At 42.7% G+C, this 12,386-nt stretch overlaps 1 protein-coding gene across 1 annotated transcript in view; it reads left to right on the forward strand.

Moving 5' to 3' along the window:
* Window positions 1–1,419: 1,419 nt before the first annotated feature.
* The window catches only part of Fam228a (family with sequence similarity 228 member A), a 21,099-nt gene continuing 10,132 nt past the window's right edge, over window positions 1,420–12,386 (forward strand). Inside the window, exons 1-5 of the mRNA XM_050125861.1 lie at window positions 1,420–1,628; window positions 4,845–4,913; window positions 6,436–6,624; window positions 7,914–8,001; window positions 8,100–8,256. Coding sequence (XP_049981818.1) covers window positions 1,536–1,628; window positions 4,845–4,913; window positions 6,436–6,624; window positions 7,914–8,001; window positions 8,100–8,256 — 596 coding nt within the window. The 5' untranslated portion in view covers window positions 1,420–1,535. The remainder of the gene's footprint in view (window positions 1,629–4,844; window positions 4,914–6,435; window positions 6,625–7,913; window positions 8,002–8,099; window positions 8,257–12,386) is intronic.

Below are 12,386 nucleotides of genomic sequence, written 5' to 3' on the forward strand. Positions count from 1 at the left end.
GGATGAATTCCAGGACAGCCAGGAATACACAAGACAAACCCTCTCTTGAAAACAAAAACCAAAACAAAAAGAAATGACGTTACATTTCCCCAAAAGTGTATTTTCCTCTGAAATTAAAAAGTTCACAGAAGGAGCCAACAAAAAGAGCCATCTTCCTGAATGCCTGTCTCGATTCACTTGGTTTGTGACTAAGTTATTCTTTCTGCCTAGGAATCACTGAAATTGAGCTTTAAGGTATCAATTGTATTGTTGTATTTTATTGCAATGCCAAATTTATTATTTGCCTTATTCCAGGAGTATTCTAGGCTCTTGCCTCCAATCTACACATGGTTCCAGGTGAAAAACTCAATTAAAAATTGTGAAACATTATATTGTGGGAAATTTCAGAAAAGTATATACAAATAGAGATAACTGTGTAAGAGACCCTCATCTAATCTCAATAAAGAAAATTTTATGGTCTGTCTTCACTTACTTTTCAACCACAACAGATTTTGTCCTAGATATGTTTTCAAAAAACGCCTGTCCAGGTGGTAGCCAGTGGACTCCTTTTCTTGCCCTGTCTTTGGATGGGAATGGCAATTCCAAATACTTCCCAGGTCCTCAGAGCCTCGACCCCTAGGGGCCTATCTGGATGCAATCCTTCCTTCCAGAGGCCGATGCAGGAGGAGCACAAGGTCCAGGCCAGACCTATTACGTAGGCTTAAGATGAAATATAAAAGGTTTCAGATATTGTTACATTACATATTTTCACAATATTTAATATTTGTCAGGTGCGCACTATTTGCTATCATGACACATTAAACACTACATTTGTATTTATAGTTTTTATTTTTCATATTAAACTACTAGCATTATAAGCTTCAACCAGGGACTGTGGCATCCTTGAACACCCACAAGCTGAGGAGAAACACCTCCGGGAGGTAAGGGAGAGGTGTAAAGACAGTGCTCTAGTTTTCTGTCAGCGTGCCATTCCAGGGACGTTGGTGTCGCAGACCACGTGACCCTGCTTCGCACTTCGACAGGGCCAGAGACACCACCCACGGGAACTGATGGAGGCAGGGTACAGGGTGCCCAGGGTAGAAACCAGCCTGAGAGCAGTCCGACTCTGAGGCAGCCTGGGAGGCCTGTGGGTCGGAGGTGACCAGACCAGCGCAGGAGAATCCATCTGAGGGGAGGGGAGGCTTGTGGGCCTGAGGCGACCAGACCATCTGAGGGAGGATAACTGGCCACTAAGAGCTTCCATCTGAGGCCACCCTTACCCACTCAAGATGCCATCAGCCCAGGAGCATCCATCTGAGAGGAAGCCTGCAGCCTGAGGTGGCCACCCTTTCCTGCTGAGGGCCATCACCCTCAGCCCGAGGCTATGCATCCTGTGTTGACTCCTGCTTTGGTCCCCACGACAGCGTGGGAAGCGCAGTGAGGCACACCCAGGTCTCTAGGACACAAGAAAGAGGAGCTGAGTCCCTAAGGCCCTGCTTTTTCCACATCGATACAATAATTTCCTCAGTTTTTCTTGCTCAGAGATTCTATTATTTATGGCTGCCACAAAAACTTGGAACTGCGATGACTATTTCAGTGTGGACAAACTAAAGGAGTGGCCAGAGCCGGAGTCTGTTTCTTTAATGGAGGTAACAGCATGGCTCCCCCCCCCTCTTTCTTTTCCTTTTTCTTCCTTCCTTCCTTATTTCTCCCTTCCTCCTCCCCTCTCTTCCTTCTCTCTTCCCTTCTTCCTTTTTCATAAGAAGCAAGATAAAGTAAATGGAGGAGCCCAGTGATAGCTCCAATTGTGAATCCACTATCAAGATTGGTCTGGCTTAAAAAGGACTTAAAGGTTTGATTTCTGAGATGTTGTCTTTCCATGAGACGCACAAGTCCTTGAGTTTATAACCAGTTTGGTCTCAATCGCCCATCTGTTTCCAGTATTAGAACAGTTCTTCTTGGCTTAGATTGGGTGGTCAGTGAGTGGGAGCACCTGGGTTCAGATTTGGCCAAAAGCCATCCTGAAGGAAAGACGGCACCAGCTGGCTGCCAGGCAGGTAAACACGAGCCAAATTTGGCCAAAGCGCTTCAGTTTCATGGGATTCTATGGTTTGACTCATTAGAAAGCGCTCTTGAGAATTGATCTTGCCCCTCTGTCATGGTGACAAGAAGAGTTGTGAAATGTGAGTTCACTATTTTTGTGTTTGTGAGCAACGGATTTCAGAGGAGCTGCTTCGGATGATTAGTGTGTCTATATTATCTAAAAACAAAATTGCAAAGAATGACTTATCAATGACAAAGACTATCTAGATCTCTCTTTTTTTAAAAAAATTATGTTACATTTTTTTTCCATTTTTCTATTTTATACTTTTTTCGAGATAGGGTTTCTCTGTAGCTTTGGAGCCTGTCCTGGAACTAGCTCTTGTAGACCAGGCTGGCCTTAAACTCACAGAGATCTGCCTGCCTCTGCCTCCTGAGTGCTGGGATTAAAGGCGTGCGCCACCACCACCCATTATATTGGTTTGTAGGCGTGTGCTTGCAGAAGGCAGACACACAGGTCTTTTTTAAGACTATTTTTTTTTAATTTACTTATTTTTATAACTATTTTTTCTCTCTCCCAAGCCTACATACATTTATCCAACACTGTGCCATATTTAGAGGTTTTGTTTCATCTGAGTTTGTTTTTACTGCATGTGTAATTATTTTCTGACCAGGAACACTTTTTTTTTAATGCTAAGCAGGTGTGGCTAGGACCAACTCTGAGGTCCTGCTTGTTGACTTTGCCCAGTCCAACATAGCAAAGACATGTTCACTGCCTCTGAGAGCCATGCACACTGCCCCAGCTCTAGGGTTGCAGCAGGTCTATGTCACCATTAAGCAATTTGTAACATGCTGCTCACAGATCTCATGTAAGTGCTTGGCCTCCCAAAAGAGCCAGAGCTATTAGTGCTGCCAGCATGAACCAGGATATCACCATTTCTTATGCTGAATCAGTAAATCTTTTCTTAAAGTAGCCATGGTGCCCCTGTTTGCCACCAGCAAACAGAGCCCCTCCAAATATATATATATATATATACCAAGAAGCTACACTAAACTTTGTGTGTGTGTCTAGAATTCCTTTTTAAATTCTCTCGGATTTTATGTGGCTGTAGTCAGCTCACATTGGTGCACCAATTTGTAGGTAGAGGCCACTTGCTCATTCCTGGCTGCCCAGACCTGAAATAATTACACAGAAACTCTATAAATTACAACACTGCTTGACTAATAGCTTAGGCTTATTAACTAACTCTTACATCTTAGATTAACCCATTTCTATTCTTTTGTATTTTACCATGAGGCTCGTGGTTTACTGGTAAAGTTCCAGGGCTTTTGTCTCCTTCAGCAATTACATGGCCTTTCTCTGACTCCACCTCACTTAGGATGTTTTTTTCCCCCTAGTTCCATACATTTACATGCAAATTTCAAGATATAGTATTCCAATGTGTTAATATACCACATTTTCTTTATCCATTCTTCAGATGAGGGGCATCTAGGTTGCTTCCAGGTTGTGGTTATTACAAATAATACTGCTATGAACATAGTTGAGCAAATGTCCTTATAGTATGATTGAGAATCCTTTGGGCATATAACCAAGAATAGTATTGCTGGATTTTGAGGTAGGCTGATTCCCACTTTTCTGAGAAACTGCCTTACTGATTTCCAGAGTGGTTGTACAAGTTTGCATTCCCACCAGTAATGGAGAAGTGTTCCCCTTACTCCACATCCTCTTCAGCATAAGCTATCATTGTTGTTTTTGATCTTAACCATTCTGACAGGTGTAAGATGGAATGATTTGCATTTCCCTGATGGCTAAGGATGTTGAGCGATTCCTTAAGTGTTTTTTGGCCAGTTGAGATTCATCTGTTGAGAATTCTGTTTAGCTCTGAACCCCATTTTTAATTAGATTATTTGGCATTATATGATGTCTAGTTTATTGAGTTCTTTATATATTTTGGAGATCAGTCCTCTGTCTGATGTGGTGTTGGTGAAGATCGTTTCCCATTCAGTAGGCTGCTTTTTTGTCTTATTGACTTGTCCTTTGCTTTACAGAAGCTTCTCAGTTTTAGAAGGTCCCATTTATTTATTGTTGCTTAAAAATGCTTAGTAAGCTTTTGGAACTTTATTTATTTTAAAGATATATTTATTTATTACATATACAGTGTTCTGCTTGCATGTATCCCTGCAGGCCAGAAGAGGGCACCAGATCTCATTACAGATGGTTGTGAGCCACCATGTGGTTGCTGGGAATTGAACTCATGATCTCTGGAACAGCAGCCAGTGTTCTTAACCTCTGAGCCATCTCTTCAGTTTGGAACTTTATTTTTTAATCTTAACTATGTACCATATGTGGGTATGTGTATTTTAGTGCTTGTGCTTAAAGAGGCCAGAGGTATTGGATCCTGTGGAGCTAGGCAGATGTGAACTGAACTGCCGGATGGACATAGGTGCTGCCAAATCAAACCTAGTCCTCTGCAAGAGCAGTATGTGCTTGCAACTGCTGAATCATCTCTCCAGCCCAGATTCCTGAAACTCTAACAAAATATGATTTCATGATGTAATGTCAGGGATGTGTTTCAAAATAGTCTAGGTGGCTGATGGAAAAATGAGTAGGGGTTTAAATGAAATAAGATTGATTGCTACCCATTAAAGCTAGATTACGGGCTCGTGGAGAACAGGATTTGAGGTTTCCCATTAAAAGGAGTTAGAACTATGCTGTGAGATACAGGCGCTAGGTTTTCACGAGTGATACTGGAACACTGGCCTGGGACTTGTCATTCCGATGCTTCCTTCAAAGTGTTTGACTTCCCATTCAATTTTGTTTTTAGGTATTAGCTCGAGAAGACATCGATGAAGCTGTGCATGCAATATTGTTCCGAGAAAACTACATCGTGAAGGTGAGTGGCTGCGTGCTGCCTTCTGGGGGAGCAAGAGTGGATGCCATGCTTGATGCTCTGAAGATGACATACTTAGGAGAGCAAAGGCTTGTGTTGGCTCAGAGATTCAGGGCATTCTGTCAACAGTCACTTCACATAAAGGCAGGCAGCAGCCAGAGCTGCTCACCCCTGGGCATTTAGGAAGCAACACGGGAAGCGAGGAAAGTGTGTCAGGATTTTCTTCAAAGGTCTGCTCTGGGCAACCTAACTCCCGCCTACCAGCCCTGCCTTCTAAAGTTTACAGCATCACCCCATGGCCTCATCAGCTGGAAACACAAACTAGCACACGAGTTTGGGGGCACATTTTACATTCAGGCTGTAATGTTCTGTCTGAGAGACTCGTTTGCAGGCAGAATGACGTGCCTCTGATTTATACCCTTGAGCTGTGTAGCCCTGAGAGGGTGCCACCCTTTGCAGGATCACTAAAGGTCCCACATCTTGTATGGATCTGCCCTTAAGGAATCTGAGGGATCGTTTTAACTGCTTCCCCCTCATTGACTTGTACCAAATGGAATTCTTTTCTAACAAAACTTGCCTCTTTTTCCTATTTTTTGTCCATACTGCATTGGGAAATATAAAAATCACCAGAAATTAATTAGCATTTAAGAGAAATGACCAATTAAGTTACTAATAATCACTATTGGATCAGCAAGCTTTAAAGGAGTTAATTTCCACCTGAAAGATAGTATTATAATAGTACTTTGACATTTTAATTGTGATTTGAATTTACAAAGTAAATGAACACTCATTCTTTGTCTCTCAACATAGTTTATTGAGTACACTGTAAGAGTCAATGGGCTAGGCAGTAACTAAATCACTTGCCCATAAATTCTCATTTAAATGAAGTATCAAAAGCAGTCTTGGGGTCAACGCCTTTCATAGGTCAGGGAGCAGCATAAAAGCAAGTTCAGTTTCTTTGTTCTTCCAGTTCCAGCACAGACCTTGTGGTGGTAAAACCTAGATAGAGAATGAATGTCTGGGCAACATTTTAACAAGAAATGAGAATTTGGTGAGTTAGGAAAGGTTTCATTGGGTTCATGAACTGGATAACAGTTTAATCCAAAGGTGCGGTATGATTTAGAAGTTTTCATATTTTCTTCCTGGCCTGTGTTTTCAAGTTCTGTCTCTGAAGTTTATTCTGCGTTCCAGTTATTTGGTGTGTGAGGACTAGGCGGTAAGAGCGGGAGCACTTGGGAATGGTGTTTTCTCACTGGAGTGCTTAGGAACTGGTGTTTTCTCACTGGAGTGCTTAGGAATGGGTGTTTTCTCCCCTGGAGCGCTTAGGAATGGGTGTTTTCTCACTGGAGCCCTTAGGAACTGGTGTTTTCTCACTGGAGTGCTTAGGAACTGGTGTTTTCTCTCTGGAGCGCTTAGGAAAGGGTGTTTTCTCACTGGAGCGCTTAGGAACGGGTGTTTTCTACCTCCCTAACAGAATGACAGGAACAGAGGTTTGTGATCCCTGTTGTTTGTGTTACTTTGTCAGAGAATGGATACATACTTTCAGCATCAGGCTGTTTTTAAGGAAAGAAGAAAAGAGATGTTACATAAGAAATGGGTTGAAAATGTAGCACGGCCTCTTCAGCAGAGAATTATAGAAAAAGTGATTTCATATAGAAGACCGGGACAAAGTCAAGTGAAATATGAATACTGCCTAAAGCACACGGATAAACCGGTTGGTACTGGATTTTATTGCTTCTTCTACCTAACTATGATGCCATTCTTTTTCTTGTCCTCCTGTCATTTTCTTCTCTGGCCTGATGTGTCCAGGTTGTCCCATCATTCTCACTGTGTGCCTGCTGGCAAGGGAGGGAGGGAGGCTGGTGCCGGGACTCTCTGGACCACTCCTTTTATCAAAAAGCAGAGTCTTCAGCATTCCCCAGGCCAACGTTTCAGCTTTCAATCTTACCGGGACTGGGTCAAATGGCAATTCCTAGTTCAGAACAGGGTCGGGAGAGAGCGAGTTCCTATCCCTGTGGGAGGAAGTGGGTGAGGGAGAAGCGGACTGCATTAAGCCTGGGGACAGACAGTTCTTTTCTTCACTGTCTTGACAGAACAGCACCATTCAGTGTCTTATTTTGAAGATGTGTTTCACTTTGAGGTCAGGAACCTCTTCAGGAATTTATGCCCTCCTAATTTGCAATATCAAATTTAAGTCTACTGGCTTTAAGTGTCCTCCTATTGGATCTTTGCTGTTTGGTTTCCTGGGTCTTTCAGCCCCAGGTATTTGCTAAACTGTAGAAGAGTTTAGACAGAACGTTAGAAACACTGGGTATCATCAAGTTCAGAAAACGTCCATTAACTATTAATTCCCAAATGTCCTAAGAGCTGGAACTCAAGATGTAATCCAAATGTGTTGGAATCAAGGAGTGTGATCTTTCGGCATTGAAGAAGTGGAGAAAGAGGCTTATGGTTAGCCGGAGATTCCTTTTAAATGGCCTCAGTACCTCCCACACCCTGACACAGGCTTACATTTCCCTAACCCCACCCCTCCCCAGAGCAGTGGGCAGTGTCCCCTCCCACTGGGAGGACTTTTCCTCCCAGACTGGTTAGAAACAGTGTTTGTGCTCCTAAAAGCTTGAACAGGTGCCTCTCACAACTAAGGTGTCACTTGCATGATTTGTTCTAGACTGAGAACGCGTGAGGACCGAACTTGGCCTTGGCGTAGCACGGAATAGCTGAGCAAATATTATTGACTAATGCAATGGCTTAGTAAAGCTATGAATAGAAGCCGCCTCTTGCACGTGGGTCCGCCCCCTCCTTTCTCCTACCCGCCATTACAGTCCGGGAAGCATTTCCACCGGAGGCAGCTTCTCCCCCTGCGCTGTGCCTGACTTTATTCCTAAGTCTTGATCATGGCTTTGGTGGAGAAAGGCCTCGCTGACTGACGTTATTTAGGGATAGATTTGATCACTCGCTGGAAACTGCAGCAGGGGACTCAAAGACTCTCATTTTCTCCTGTAGACGAAAGCCTCTCCGATGTGTGAGTGTCTGTTACGAAGAGAGCAAGAGCTCCGAGAAGCTAAAGGACCCCGCTACCAACACCGCACAGGTGCTTTGCAGTCACAGCTAAAAGTCAATCATTCCCACCCGGAAGAGCGCAGGGGTTGGTTTTACAGAGTTTGATTTTGCTCTGGTGTCTTCCTGTAGGGAAACAGAACGACATGCAAAAAGAACCTAAAGGAACCAAGAAGGCTCCCCTCTTCAGCAAATCACCCAAGTTCATGCTCACTTCCCATGGTATCGTTCCCAAAGAGAGGCAGAGAGCCTCTGCCCAGCCTGTGTGGAATAAGCCCAGTCTGTGCAGGTACAGAGTAACCAGATAAGTCATTCTGAGCTCTAGGGGTTCTCCCAAAAGAGAAGAGAAAGGGAGCATCTAGGAGCCAAGGGTGTGGAAACTGTTGGTGGTTATTGAACCCGGGTGGTAGATTCAGTATATTTTTAAGCGTTTATACCAAAAGTCACGTTTGAAAGCTCTTGTGATCTCTGTGTTAACAGAACAAAGGCATAATCATCTCAATAAATAAAGAATTAAAATAAAAAATCTAGTCACACCCCCCAAATTAGCTCATAATTAGAGAGATAGAAATTAGCTTACTTAATTTGCAATAGAGTTCTAGAAATCATAGAGATTTCATTGAAACACTAAATGCTTTCCCTGTGACTTCCTGAATCAGACAAAGAAACTCACAATTGCCACTTCAGATTTGTGCCAGAGACCTTAAGTAATAAGAGAGGGGAGAGAAATAAAAGGTAAAAGAAATGGGAAGCAAGAATAAAACCCTTCCTTTTTAACAGAAAATATGAGGCTCTACATAGAAAAACTCAAAGGCTATAAATATTTTTATTTTGAGGCAGGGCTTCTCTGTACAGCCCTGACTGTCCTGAAATATAAATAAATATTAAAAATTAAAAACTGCAGTGAGGGGCTCAGGAGCCCCCACCCCTAGCTAAGAGGTTATTGACAGTTGATAGCTTTTAGAAAAGGGGTAATAATTTTTTCTCGAGGGTGTGTCCCTTGGTAAACTGACTGTTCTCCAGTGCCTGGCCCCGCTCTCATGAGCATATGGACAGCACAAATTGAATCTTGTAACATGACTGGGCCGGCTTGTTGGGGGTTTCTGTCCTGCCCCCATATCCCACAGCCAGCAAGCCCCAAAGAAAATCACACAGAGATCTTTATAAGTTATCAAGCTGATTGGCCCATTAGGTCAGGCTACTTATTAGCTCTTGTAGCTTATATTAACCCATTATTCTGATCTATGTTAGCCATGTGACTCAGTACCTTTTTCAGTGGGGCAGATCACATCCTGCTGCTTTGGTGATCTGGGCAGGAGTGGGAGGAATCAATTTCCTCCTTCCCAGAATTCTCCTGTTCTCACTGCACCATTTCTACTTCCTGTCTGGTTTTCCCGCCTATATTTCCTGCCTGGCCAGTCAGTGTTTATTTAAAACATGATTGACAGAATACAGACAATTCTCCCACACCAGAATCTGGTGGGCAAAAAAAAAAAAAAAAAAAAAAAAAAAAAAAAAAAAAAAAAAAAAAAAAAGGACATGAAGTTGGGAGGGGATGAAGGATGAGAGATGGGGAATGAATCTGGGAGGAGTTAGGGGAGGAACAAGGGATGGTTATGACCCAAGTACATTGTGTACATGTATGAATTCTCGAAGAATCCATTAAAATATTAAAAGTAATAAAGTTCAGAAAGATTATCAAATACAAAGTCAATACACAAATCATTTTAATTTCGATCTAGCCAGAAAATGAAATTCTGTAACAAAATAGCATAGTAACAAAAGAAGCATACCTCTAGCCATCCACAGGACCACAGGACCTTATACATGATTTCTCATACATGGTACTTATTGGTCTTTGGGACCAGAAAATTCTTTGTTTAGGTTTTTCAGCAATATCTGTCCTCTGTCCATATGGCCTCACTTCCCTGATGATGAGTCCTACCTCCAAATACTACTCTGGAGGCAGAGTCAGGCCTAATTGAGAGCTACTTTAAGAGGAATAAAGTAAGAACTAAATTAGCCAGGTCATGGTGGTGCATGACTTTAATCCCAGCACTTGGGAGGCAGAGACGGGAGGATCTCTATGAGTTGGAGGCTAGCCTGGTCTATGGAGTGAGTTCCAAGACAGTTAGGGCTACACAGAGAAACAGACAAACAGACAAGAACCAACTTAATGGGAAGATGTACCATGTTCATGGATCACAGCATGTAACATGGGGGGGGGCTGCTTGTTGTTGGGGTTTTTGTCTCGCCTGGCACCCCCAGCTGTTTAGCACCAAAGAAAATCACACAAAGATCTCTGTAAGTTATAAAGCTGATTGACCCACCTCCCTCTCCAGTGGCTCTAGAGGTGGCTCTAGCCTCTCACTGGCTAACTCTCACATCTTGATTAACCCATTTTTCTGATCTATGTTAGCCATGTGGCTCAGTACCTTTTTCAGTGGGGCAGATCACATCCTGCTGCTTCGGTGATCTGGGCAGGAGTGGGAGGAATCAGCTTCCTCCTTCCCAGAATTCTCCTGTTCTCATACATCATTTCTACTTCCTGTCTGGGTTTCCCGCCTATATTTCCTGCCTGGCCAATCAGCGTTTATTTATAACATGATTGACAGAATACAGACAATTCTCCCGTACCAACAGCACTCAAAATTGAAAACATGAAAAGTTCTAAAATCTGTCCACACATTCAGTTCAATCTGAATGAATCAGAGATATTTGTCTGGAGTGTGTGTGTATGTGTGTGTTTATGTGTATATAGAAATTGAGCTAATTCTAAATTTTATAGGACTACTTTATCAGGTATCAAACTGACTTAAAAACTGTACCAAATCAACAATTAAACCAAATTAGAGAATCAAGAAATTAAATACATATAGATACTTTATTTGTACTAAAATAAGGCTATAGTGCAGAACAAGGGGAATAATATAGGATTTTCAATAAATGGTACTAGAAAATGAGTTTCATTATGGGGGGATTAAACTGGACTCCATTTGATGGAGGAAGGACATTGGTTAATTATAATAAAGAAACTGCCTTGGCCCATTTTATTGGATAGAAAATTAGGTAGGCAGAGTATACAGAAGAGAATTCTGGGAGAAAGAAGCTGACTCAAGGAGTCGCCATGATTCTCCCACTCCAGACAGATGCAGGTTAAGATCCTCCCTGGTAAGCCAGCTCGTGGGCTACACAGAATATTAGAAATGGGTTAGAACAATATGTAAGAGCTAGCCAATAAGAGGCTGGAACTAGCCGGGCCAGGCAGTGTTTGAAAGAATACAGTTTCCATGTAATTATTTTGGGGCATAAGCTAGCCATGCGGGTGGTCGGGTACCGGGGACGCAGCCCTGCCGCTCCTTAAATCAACAGAGTGGTGCCCGACGTGATGGGCTAAATCCACTTAAAAACCTGAGAAGGCTTAAAAATAAGGGAGAGAGAGTTTAACACAGATTTTTGCTGTTTGTTGGTGGCATGCTGTAGAGAGATTCCTGATTCAGCAACAGCAGCAGAAAAAAAGCTGCGTCATTTTAAAGCTCGGCTTCCTGGGGCTGTGTTGCCAGCGTGAACTCTGGCTTTAAAGCATTTCAAGGCTTTTATGGGACTGGATGTTTGTGTTCCCGCTTGGGATCGGAGGAGAGTGCTCTGAGACCGTGCAGATGGCTCAGAGCTCCCCGCCTGCACCTGGGCAGAAGGCAGAATCAGGCTTAGGCAGGCGGAAGAGCATGGCGGATTCCTGCTGCAATACAGAGCAGCATTTTCAGACTACGCAGTGCTCTGCGTGTCAGATTTGGCTGTAACTTGGATGAAAAGAGTTTCTGTGCTGCATACTCAGTCTCAGAATTAAACTGCTGATTGTGGCTCCAATGTGGACTGCTGTGAGCCTGGAACTGTGAATGGTTCAGGGGCACCAAATGGATCTGAGGCAGGAGTGGCTGCTCCATGCTGAACTATGCTGACCTCAGACAGGAACTACCATAAATGCCATAATAACAGTGCAGTTAAGGTTTAGACTGGGCAGGACACAGACAGTACCATATTACCTGTATATGGCGCAGCTTAAGTTTTTAAGAAGTGCTTAACATTTTAAAAAATGCTCCTGGATAGTAAAAAAAAAAAAAATACAGATTCACAGTAAAACAGATTCAGACACTGTTGGATGAATGTACGTAGGCTTGGGAGAGAGAAGAAAAAGAATATAAAGAATAAAGTTAATGTCTTAAAAAGAAAAAGGATAAAGTCTTTAAAGAGACAGAGTACAGAAGTACAGATAGTTATAGATTAAGAGAAATAAAGAAAAATAAGCCACGTAAAAATGGAAAATTCACAGAGAGTCTGGATTATGTACATTGTGTTTTCTTTAAAATTTTTGACTGTGAAGGAGCTAAGTACAGAGAGACATTTCATTATATGGGCTGC

Source organism: Alexandromys fortis, unplaced genomic scaffold, assembly GCF_014885135.2.
Source record: "Alexandromys fortis isolate MF-2015 unplaced genomic scaffold, M_Fortis_MF-2015_v1.1 scaffold_252, whole genome shotgun sequence".
Lineage (NCBI taxonomy): Eukaryota > Metazoa > Chordata > Mammalia > Rodentia > Cricetidae > Alexandromys > Alexandromys fortis.